We start from the raw sequence: 12,208 nt of genomic DNA, 5'->3' as shown, positions 1-12,208 counted from the left end.
GACATTTTTTTGAACAAGGATGTATCATTTGAAGTTATCCAGTCCTTAGGTAGCACCCCTAAATCTACTGACATTTGGAAGATTATGGGATTCCCCCTGCAATTTCCTCCTTTACCTCCCTCAACAACTGAGAATGCATCCGATTTGGATGAGGTGCTTTATCCAGCTAATCTTTTGTGTCTTTTTTAATCAATATTTATCCCATTCAGAATCTCGACTATGCCTCCCATTGCTGAGAATCCAGCAGTATTTATCTCATTAAAATCTGATATAAATTACTCATCTAGTTCTTCAGCCATCTCCACTGCTATCATGAGTGTTTTTTTTCATCTCTTATCAACCCCACCTCTCCAATTATAACCTTTTTCCTGATCACATTCCAAAAGAACATCTTTGAGTGATCTTTTATGTTAGCTGCTTGTCTTTCTTCATGCTCCCTTTTGCTTTCTCCTTTCCTTTCTGATCCCGCTGTAATCGGTTCCGGTGATTTTCAGAACTTAGGTCTTGGCATCTGAAGGTGTAGTCATCAACACTGGAATGATTAAATTCTGGGATGAACAAGAGGGCAAAATTTGTAGTAGGGCAGATATATTGGAAAGTTACAGAACTGGAGTAGAGAGAAAAGGAAGAGAGAGGCACACAGGGATTTCAAAATGAGCATTTTAAAATCTATTGCTGAAGCAAGATCAATGAACACATGGTGTTCAGTGTATAAGACCTGGAAAGGGTTAAATCATGAGCATCACATTACTTCAGTTTGACCAAAAATAGAGTGGAGAGATCAAGGAGTGCATTGGAATAGTCAAGTTGAAAGGCATCAATGAGGGATTTAGCAGCAATGAAGCTGAGGGAGAGGGGGCAATGTGGTGGGATGGGATTGGGCAATGATATGATGCCTGGACTAATTAATCTCAGTAATTATATGGATATGCAGATTGAAACTTGTCTCAGGGTAAACTATGGGCACCAAAGTTGCAATAATTCTGGTTCAGTTGCAGACAGCGGAGAGGAAACAGAGTTTGTGAGAGAGACTGAAGACAATGTACTTATGCACTTATGATCAAACATAAAATCCCATGTGAACAAACACAATTGAGCAGCATTGTTATTTATAAGCAATTATCATTAGGAGGTGATACTGAAGATAACTGACTTACTCTTCAAAATACAGCCAAGTGATGTTTCATTTCTACCTGAGAGGCAGAATGCTTCATCTGTAAAACAAATGAAACTAGAGGGCTTCATTTCTCCAGGCAAAGGATCAGCGTAAATTTTTGATCACCAGACCTTAGAGTGCATCCTTAAGCTATAACCTTCTGACTCAGAGGTCAGAGTATAACCCTGAGACCATAGCTGGCACTGGGCCATGGACTTTCATTATATAAGGAATTAGCTAAATGAATTGAACACGATGTAATCATCAGTGGACATGCCCAATTCTGATAGAGTAAAGGTCATTGATTCAACAACTATTGCCTTATGAAACACATGCAGTAATGCCCCGTGGCTGACATTAATTGGTGTCCACACCACAACCATATTCCTTTGTGCTATTCATAATGCCAATCAATGAAGAATATTCCCCTCATTTTCCAGTGATTTTAATTTTACTGGAGATCCTTGATATCACACTCCGTCAAATACAGTCTTGATGTCAGGAATAGTCAACTTCATTCTGGACTTCAGGTCTTTTAGCCGTGTTTGAAAAATGCTATAATATCCAGAGGTGAGACATTCTAGCAAAATACAAATTGTGCATCAGTGAAAAGGTCCTCTTTGACAGTACTATTGACAGCACCTTCTACCACTTTGCTGCTGATTGAGGGAGCACTCATGTCATGGCAACTAATCTGATTGGATTTGTCTTGCTTTTGCTGGACAAGAAATAATATCACTGTTTCAGCTGCCCTAAAGCATCTCAATTCAAGGAGTATGCCTTCAGTATTAGAGCCAAATTTGTCTGGCCCTATAGGGATCCAGGGTAAGCTAATCAATTAGTTACAAAATTTGCTTTGTTGTAGAAGTCAGAGGGAGGTAGTGAAGGGGTTGCTTTTCAAATTGGAGGCCTGTGACCAGAGGTTTGCCACAAGGATCAGTGTTGGGTCCACTTTTATTTGTCACCTATATTAACAACTTGGATGAAAATGTAGTGGGCATGGTAAGTTTAAGGATGATACCAAAATGAAGAAGGTTATTTAAGATTACAACAGGATCTAGAACAATTTGAAAAGTGAAGTTAGGTATGGCAGATGGAATTTAACTCAGACAAGTGCAAAGCATTACATTTTATGAAGTTAAACCAGGACAGGACATGCTCAGTAAATGGCATGGCTCTGGAGAGTGTTCTAGAACAGAGAGACCTGGGGGGTACAAGTGCATGGTTCCCTGAAAGTTACCACACAGGTAGACAGGGTGGTGAAGAAGGAATTTGGTATGCTTTCCTTCAGCAGTCAGGGCACTGAGTATGAGAGTTGGCATGTCATGTTACATCAATACAAGGCATTGGTGAGACCGCACTTGGAGTATTATATGGTTTGGTTCACCGGGCTATAGAAAGGATGTCACTAAGCTGAAGAGGTTGCAGAAAAGATTCAGAAGGACATTACCAGGACTGGAGGGCTTGAGTTACAAGCAGAGACTGGATATGCTGGGGCTCTTCTCCCTGGAGAGTAGAAGGCTAACGGGTGATCTTATAGAAGTATCTAAAATCACAAGGGGCATAGATAGGGTGAATGGTCACAGTATTTTCCCAGGGTTGGAGAGTCTAAAACTAGAAGGCACAGATTTAAGGTGAGAGGGGAAAAGTTTAAAGGGGACGTGAGGGAAAACTTGTTCACATAGAGTGTGGTAGCTACGTGGAACAAGCTGCTAGAGGAAGCTATAAAGGCTGGTACAATTACAGTGTTTAAAAGATGGGGTAAGAGCAGATATGCAGGAAATAAAGGAAATGTGATTGAGCGCTCCATCCACTATGGCAGAGGGACAGCCATATTTCAGGAAAAAGGAGGACATTTCAGAGGCACCAGAGTTGAACCTTGGAACAAATGTGATGGAGGCAAAGGAACTAAGAAAAGGGAATAGCACCTTTACAGAAGACAGGGTGAGAGGAGTAAAGTCAAGGCAGCTGTGGGAGTCCACGGGCTTTAGTGGTTAGTCTTTCACCTAATCTTCACCACTCATTCCAGGGCAGAGTAGATAGAGGGAAACCAGCAGATGTACTGTATTTGGACTTCCAGAAAGCACTCAACAAAGTCCCTCACATAAGATAAGAACTCATGGTATTGGAGGTAACATACAGGCATGGACAGTGGGTTGGCTAACAAACAGGCCATATGCATTCTTTACCACCCTATCTACGTGTTGCCACTTTCAGGGAACTATGAACTTCAGGGAGATCCCTCTCTACATCAATGCTGTTAAGGGTTCTGCCATTTATGTACTTACATTTGACCTCCCAAAGTGAAACATCTCACACTTATCTGGATTAACTCCATCTTCCATTTCTCTGCCCATATCGGCAACTGATCTATACTTTGCTCTATCCTTTGACAACTTTCTTCACTATCCATAACTCTACCAATTTTTGTATCATCCACAAACTTACTAATCAGCTCATCTACATTTTCACTCATTTATACATTTTCACAGACAAAAGAAGTCTCAGCACTGATCCCTGCAGGACACTATTGAACACAGACCTCCAGTCAGAATAACACCTCTCCACCACTACCATCTGCCTTCTGTAGCTAAACCAATGTTGAATCCAATCTACCAAGTCACCATGGTTCCCATGCATCTTCAACTTCTGGAACTGCCTACCCATGAGCGACCTTGTCGAATGCTTTATTAAAGTCCATGTAGTCAACATGTAGTGTGGTAAAGAAGGCATATGGCGGCTTGCCTTTATTAGTCAAGACACTGAGTTCAAGAGTCAGGATGTTGCAGCTTTATAAAACTCTGGTTAGGCCATTCTATTCTTGTTTCCCCATTATAGGAAGCATATGGAAGCATTGGAGAAGGTGCAGAAGAGGTTTACCAGGATGCTGCCTGGATTAGAGGACAGGTGCCATAAGGAAAAGTTGGACAAACTAGGGTTGTTTTCTCTGGAGTGGCAGAGGCTGAGAGGACACCTGATAGGTTTATAAAAGTATGAGAAATCTAGACAGCCAGTATCTCTTTCCCAGGGTCAAAATGTCCAGTACTAGAGGGTATGCATTTAATGTGAAGGAGGGAAAGTTCAAAGGAGATGTTCAGGGCAAGTTTTTTTTCCCCCCCACACAGAGAGTGGTGGGTGCCTGGAATGCACTGCCAGGGGCGGTGGTGGAGACAGATATGAAAGAAGCATTTAAGAGGCTCTTGGGCAGGCACAGGAATATGCAGGGAATGGAGGGATATGGACCATGTGCAGGCAGAAGGGACTAGTTTAATTCTGTGACTTTAGCTTAATTAGTTCAGTGTAACATTGTGGACTGAAGGGTCTGTTCGTGTGCTGTCCTGTTCTATGTTCTAACATCCACTGCCTCATCAATCATCTTTGTCACCACCTCAAAAGAACTCAATCCACAGCTCTTAGCCATTCCCAACAGGTTTGAGCAGTGAAGTGGCTTCTGTCCCGACATGTCAGAAGCAAACTGCTCTGGATCATCCACTTAACACTTATGACTGAAGATGGTTGAAAATGCTTCATTTAAAATTAAAATGAGATAGGATTTCTTTTCTGAATCTTTTACGAATCCTTGGAGTTCAGTCTCCTAGAGAGCTGTGGACATTAAATCATTAAGTATATTTAAGGCAAAGATAGTTTTTAGATTACAAAGAACCAGGGTTGCAGAGGTCATGCTCAAAGCAAGGTTGAGGCCAGTGATTAGATCAGCGATAGTCTTACTGAATAGTGAAGCAAGCTTGAGGGGTAAACTGGCTTTCTGCTGATTTTTCTTACCTTATTGTTCTCTTAAACTGTACTTGGTCTCCTCCATTAAGATAGGATTATGCATTTGCTTTCTCTGTTTTAGATTTTACTTGTCTCTAATGGTGGGAAATTCATGAGGAAGACGCTGATTGGTGAGGCATATATCTGGCTTGACAAAGTGGATCTCAGGAAGAGAGTGGTTAACTGGCACAAGCTGCTCGTCAGCTCAACTGAGAGTCAACGAGGAGCTACGTCTGGGTTTAATGTGCAAAACTGACCTGGTCACCAAGTGGAAAGTTGAAATCTGGCTCTTTGCTGCTGTCCTGTTGAACAGTTTGGAACTTCTCAAAGGGAAAGAGATTGTGTCTCAGTCTATTTATACTGTGGCCATCATGACTCCCCAGAGTCTAGTTCAGTCCAGTCTTAGGTGGTTCAAAGTGACAGCATTTGCAAGTAAGAAACCAGGTTATAAAATACATAACACCTTTAAACAGCAAAAATATAAAGAAAATGTTGAAGGGACTAACGTACAACAGTGGGCAGATACTGATGTATTATATGGAATCCATTCAAGGCAAAGGAAGTGTTGGAACAGATCTGTGTTGTAAGGTGGAGGGGTTGTGAAGATCAGCCTTAATAGGCACAGAAAATTAATATAACCATGTCACCCTACTGTGCGAAAACTCCCTTTTTCATATGAAAATATCAGTATTGTCCTGATATCCAGTCACAAATATACACAAACTTGCAGTATTTTTGATAGTGTGAGAAAATTTCTAATGTTCCAAAAATTATCTCTGAAATTAAAGTATTCAGGTTTTTGTTACTTTTAAACAATATGGTGATTGACGGAGCAAGGTAATGGCTGTATGATTCAGAGTTTATACATGGGGCAAATGTTGAAATTTCAAAGCCTCTTTCTGCTGAGGTTGAATGTGGTCTTGAAATGCTGAATTCTGGTCTTTAGGTGGATTACTGTAATTCTCTGACATACTCAGGTGAAGGACTGTAGATATGAATTACAAGCAAAAAAAATAGGAAGTGGTTTATTGATAAGAAGAAGACTGAATGGTTTTGTCTAAAGTTGTCAGCATAATTGCTTGATGGGAAGTTGGAGATAATCACAAATCATTCTTAATTTTGATATTTTCTAGGTACTTTATAAATTCTTCACCTAACTTCTTTCTTTCTTCAAGATTTAAAGCCTTTGTTTAAAGAATTTGATGGCAAATGTGCAAACATTGCTAAACTTGCAAAAGAGTGAGGTTTTTTGACTAGAGTGATTAAGTGCCTGGAATTATATTTCAGAGACATTCGTATTGAGTGCAAGCCTGCCATGACTAGACCAGATCTGGCCAGGAATAATCTGAAAGATCTGAAATCATAACCACTTAGCAACACAGTTGTCATATTATTCTCGTGCTTGAGGGGCTCTTTTTTTAAATCCTGACTTGCTATTGGTTCCTTACTTATTGTGGGCACGGCCACAATTCAACTAGTTGTGCAGCTATTAAAGTATTTAATGTTTAATTGAATTCCATTATTGCTTCATTTCATATGCAAATTTTCAGTTGTGTAAATACATTGAGTGTGTAGGGGTGGGAAGTAAAGAGCCAATCCAGAAGGCTAATTGTGCAGTAAAGAGTTTAAAATATGCTTCCAAAGTGTGTATGGTCTGTTCTATATATAAATGCGCATTATATATATATATATATATATATATATATATATATATATATATATATATATATGCACATATATATTAAAATAAGATTTACTCTGTGACTGGAGGTACTCTATGCAAAATGGACTCTACAAATTTTGGATGCAACAGTTAAACTAAAAATGAAGGGAGCTTGCGACTAAACATGAGTAAAAGCACATTGTATATGTTTTCTTACGTTGCACTCCAATGCAGTTACATGCAGCATTTACAATAGAAAAAATTGTGCTGGTATTACACATAAAGCTCACTGTAAAAAAAAGTGTGGCTCATAGATTAATCAGTTACTGGAGAATACTGTACAGCACCAAATTTTCTTCAAAAGTATTCATTCCTTTTGCTTGCTTACACAGGCTTTATGTCAAAGTAAAAATAAAATTGCAGCAGTAAAACCTAGGTAACATTCTCTCCAACTTGTCACTGCCTGGCTTTAACATTCCTCAGAAGTTTTGTTATATATGTAAGAGATAATGAAAATGACATTGTGTCATGGGTAACAAATTTTATTAAAGGTACTTTTTACACCTGACACCATAATATATTTCCTAGGATTTATTTTGCTCGCTAAAAGTTTTCAGTCCTTTATAGAAACAAAAAACTGAGAAAATACTTTAAACATGCCAGATGACAGCAATTTCATAGCATGTCTTATAGCTCAAATGGCTAATCACAGTAATGGCAACCATTGTGAATGGCAGCTGTCTTTATTTCTTGGTGTAAAGAACATCAATTGTACTTGCATAATGAGATTATATTTCCTAAAGTACCTTTAAAAGGATTATTTTATTTCAAAATGAGAAACCAAACAATGAAGACATAAGATTAATGGCATGGTTACATTCCAGTTTTAATGCAAGTTGGAGGAAGACAGATTGATTTAAATTTAACTTTGTTCACCTTTACTCAAAGTTGTTGGTCTGATACTGGAATCTGTGTTTACTATCCTCCTGTTTTTTTCTTTTTTGGGAATAGTATTCAATTTTATCACATTAAAGACAAGAATCTATCTTGAAATAATTGTTAGTGATGTTGGTAAGAAAACTGTAGGGACTGTAATTAAATACCTTGAAATAGAGCCTATGTAGACCAGCAGGAAAGGCACTGTTTCTTTCATTCCACATAATTGTATTAATGCTATTTGATGTCTGTTTTAGTGAACACTATATCCTTTAAACTTTCCCTGATGGATGAGTGTCTTAGTTGTCTTTAAGTATGAATAAAACATTTGTCTGGTGCAGATAAAGTGTTCCCTTTGTACCATGTAAATATAACTTCTTTTCTACAGCAGATTTTGAACAATTTTATTTGGTCTGACATTCAGCATGTGGATGTGAAATGTTTGTTGTTTAGAAAAAAACTTTTTAAAAAAAAAGACAAAAAAACATTGAAACAATCCACAAAAAGCTATTCTGTATAACTGTTCCAGGAGTGCGGTGAAGTGCTGAGGTCCTCAGTGATGGCTGAATTGCGTATGTGCTGTCAACCTTTCAGTACTTGTACACCAAACCCACTGTTTCCTTTTTGAAAATAAATTACATTTGTCCTTGATTTAAGACAAGTGTTGCTATATTTCTGTTACATTGGTAGATGTTGCATGTTTTATGGGTGGTCCTTGTTTTTTTTTGGTTGCTTCTAGATTCTCGACAAAGCCAAATCAATATGAAGGATATATAAATAGAGACAATTATACCACATAATTCCGGTTTAAATAATGCTTGTAAATTTGTCTGGAATCACATTCTATGTAAAGATCACAGTGTGCTGATTGTGTGGTTGTACACAGAGTGTTTCTAGGGACACTGGATGCAAACTGTGGTGTATAAAGGCTGTTACCCTATCCTCGCTAATAAATATTGGAAATAACTGAGTGTCAGTTCCTTCTTCAGTTACTTCAGCTTTTTTTCATGAAGAGGTAGTACTTTTTAAAATTATTTTTACGATCTGCTATTAAAAATGGTGCAGTGGGTTTGGGTGGGAGGAGACCAAGTAGGACTACAAGACAAACAAAGACTGACTCAGTACTAATACAGGGTCTCGACCTAAAATGTCATCAATTCCTTTCTCCTCACAGATGTTGCCTGACCCAGAGTTCCTCCAGCACTCTGTTCCTTGCTCTGGATTCCAGCATCTGCAATCCTTTGACTGCAGATTCAGATTATATTACATGTGCAGGCATGTTGGAATGATAGAATCATATAAGCACAGAAATGGGTTCCTACGACCCACCTCATCCATGCTGATCGTGATGCCTATCTCCACTAATCCTATTTGACTGCATTAGGCCTGTATTCCTTCCATACCTTTCCTGTCCAAATGCCATTTAAATGTAATTGTATCTGCCTCCACCACCTCCTCTGACAGTTTGTGCCAGATAACCACCACCCTGTGTGTGGAAAAACTTAACCTCTAGATTACATTAAATTTCTCCCTCTCGTCTTAAAACTGTATCCGCTAGCTCTGGAATCACCTGCCTTTGGAAAAAAAAGACTAACTATCGACCCTATCTACACCCTTCATAATTTTATAAATTTCTATAAGGTTCTCCAGTGGGAATAAACCCAAACTATCCAATCTCTCCTTATAACTATAGCCCTCCATTCCAGACAACATCCTGCTGAATCTCTTCTGCACTCTTTATTGCTGTAATATCCAGAAGCCAAAGCAGCAGAGGGGAAGAGCCAACAGCTCTTTTTTAAAGTTGTCTCTGATTGGCTTAAGTGCGTAGCAACTCAGCCAATAAAAGGCAGGTAGGACAAAGCAGAGTGGCCATTGTGGGAGTGGGTCGGTGCAAGAGTGAGGAGCTGAAGCTTTAGCTCAAGAGGCTTTGGCAAATAGGGGTGGAGGCTAAGGTGAGGTTCTGTTAAATTCTTTTTATTATTGCACAGGTAGAGCAGTGGGAATGACACCCAGGGCAGTGGTGTGCTCCTCTTGCATGATGTGGGAAGTCAGGGAGACCTCCAGTGTCCCTGATGACTACATCTGCAAGGTGCATCCAGCTGCAGCCCCTTATAGACCATGTTAGGGAACTGGAGCTGGATTACTTTTGGATCATTCGGGAGACTAAAGGGTTGATAGACAAAGGTTTCAGGGAGGCAGTCACACCAAAGTTGCAGGAGACAGGTAGCTGGGTGACTGTCAGGAGAGAGTGCAGGGTACTACTGTGGCTGTTCCCCTCAATAACAAGCAATTCATTTTAGGTACTGTTGGGAGGGGATGACCTACCAGGGAAAGCCACAGCAGTAAGGTCACGGGCACTGAGTCTGGCTCTTTGGCTCAGAAGAAAAGTAGGGAGAAGAGGCAAGCAGTAGTGATAGGAGGTTCATCGGTTAGGGGAGCAGACGGGATATTCTGTGGACGAAAACGAGACTCTCAGTTGGTACGTTGCCTCCCAGGTGCCAGGGTCAGAGACGTCTTGGATTAAGTCCATAGCATTCTTAAGGGGAGGGTGAGCAGCCAGAGGTTGTGGTGCACATTGGTACCAACGACATAGGCAGGAAAAGCGACGAGGACCTAAAAGTGAGTTCAGGGAATTAGGTGTAAGTTAAAGACAGGACCTCCAGGGTGGTGATCTCAGGATTACGACCCATGCCATGTGCTAGTGAGGTAAGAAATAGGAAGATAGTGCAGTTTAACATGTGGCTAAGGAGATGGTACAGGAGAGAGGGCTTTAGATTTTTAGATCATTGGGCTCTCTTCCAGGGCAGATGGGACCTGTACAAACAGGATGGTTTGCACCTGAACCAATATCCTTGTGGGAAGGCGAGTGCTGCTCGGGGGGTGGGGGATGTAATCTAGATTTGCAGGGGGTGTGGGAACCAGAGAGGCAGGACAGCAAGCAGAGAGACCATGGGGAAAATAGACATTAAGGCCACAAGCAAAGATGAAAACTGAAAGGGTGAGCGTGGTGGGACTAATGTTCTGAGTTGCATCTATTTCAATGTGAGGAGCATTGCAGATAAAGCATTTGAACTTGGAGCATGGATCAGCACATGGAATTATGTTGTTGTAGCCATTAGTAAGGCTTCGTTGCAGGAGGGGCAGGACTGGCAGCTTAATGTTCTGGGGTTCTGTTATTTTAGGCATGGGGGGGGGGCTGGGGGTGGCATTGCTCATCAGTGTCACAGCAGTGCTCAGAGAGGACATACTGGACGGCTCAACTACCAAAGCAATTTGGGTGGAACTGAGGATTAAAAAAGTTACAAGCTTGTTAATGGGACTACATTATAGGCCTCCCAAACAGTGGAATTTAGAGGACAATATTTGTAGAGAGATAGCAGACAGTTGCAGGAAATAAAGTTGTGATAGTAGGTGATTTTAACTTTCCATATATTGACCTGGGCTCCCATACTGTAAAAGGATTGGATGGGATCGAGATTGTCAAATGTGTTCAGGAAGGTTTTCTCAATCAATATGTAGAGGTCCCAACTGAAGAAGAAGGACAGCATCAGAAGGGATCTGGCAAACATGCCTTCGGACAGGTTGTGTTTGAGCAAAGAGATGCTTGCTAAGTGGGAGGCCTTCAAGAGAGAAATATTGAGAGTACAGAATCTGTATGTTCCTGTTAGGATAAAAGGCAAGGAGAACAGGTTTAAGAACCTTGGTGATCAAGGGATATTGAGTCCCAGGTTAAGAAAAAGGAGGTGTATGTCAGGTATAGAACAATAGAGCAATACAGCACAATACAGGCCCTTCGGCCCACCATGTTGTGCCGCTCTTCAAACCACACCTAAGATTATCTAACCCCTTCTCCCACATATCCCTCTATCTTAAATTCCTCCATATGCTTATCCAACAATCTCTTGAACTTGATCAGCGTATCAGCCTCCACCACCACCCCAGGCAGCGCATTCTATGCACTAACCACTCTCTGGGTGAAAAACCTCCCTCTGACATCTCCCTTGAGCTTCCCACCCATTACCTTAAAGCCATGTCCTCTTGTTTTGAGCATTGGTGCCCTGGCTGTCCACTCTATCTATTCCTCTTAATATTTTGTATACCTCTATCATGTCTCCCCTCATCCTCCTTCTCTCCAATGAGTAAAGCCCTAGCTCCTTTGGTCTCTCCTCATAATCCATACTCTCTAATCCAGGCAGAATCCTTGTAAATCTCCTCTCCACCCTTTCCAACGCCTCCACATCCTTCCTATAATGAGGCGACCAGAACTGGACACAGGACTGTAAGTGTGGCCTAACCAGAGTTTTGTAAAGCTGCATCATTACTTTGCGACTCTTAAACTCGACGCCACGACTTATGAAAGCTAACATGCCATAAGCTTTCTTAACTGCCCTATCTACCTGTGAAGCGACTTTCAGTGATCTGTGGATATGAACTCCCAGATCCCTCTGCTCCTCTACACTGCCCAGAATCCTGCCATTTACCTTGTACTCCGCCTTATAATTTGTCCTTCCAAAGTGTACTGCCTCACACTTCCTTGGATTGAACTCCATTTGCCACTTCTCAGCCCAGCTCTGCATCCTATCGATATCCCTCTGTAAGCTTTGACAGCCCTCCACACTATCCACAACACCACTGATCTTTGTGTCATCTGCAAACTTGCTGACCCACCCTTCCACCCC

At 40.9% G+C, this 12,208-nt stretch overlaps 1 protein-coding gene across 6 annotated transcripts in view; it reads left to right on the top strand.

Moving 5' to 3' along the window:
• Positions 1 to 8,495, top strand: part of pcloa (piccolo presynaptic cytomatrix protein a) — a 528,901-nt gene extending 520,406 nt beyond the window's left edge. For all 6 annotated transcript variants that reach the window (XM_052034279.1, XM_052034276.1, XM_052034278.1 and 3 more), the window contains one exon: positions 5,013 to 8,495. In XM_052034279.1, coding sequence (XP_051890239.1) covers positions 5,013 to 5,186 — 174 coding nt within the window. In that variant the 3' untranslated portion in view covers positions 5,187 to 8,495. The remainder of the gene's footprint in view (positions 1 to 5,012) is intronic.
• The last annotated feature ends 3,713 nt before the right edge of the window (positions 8,496 to 12,208 follow it).

This window comes from Pristis pectinata, chromosome 19 (assembly GCF_009764475.1).
Source record: "Pristis pectinata isolate sPriPec2 chromosome 19, sPriPec2.1.pri, whole genome shotgun sequence".
NCBI lineage: Eukaryota > Metazoa > Chordata > Chondrichthyes > Rhinopristiformes > Pristidae > Pristis > Pristis pectinata.
The sequence above is the reverse complement of the archived record's forward strand: the minus strand, read 5'-3'. Positions and strand labels throughout refer to the sequence as shown.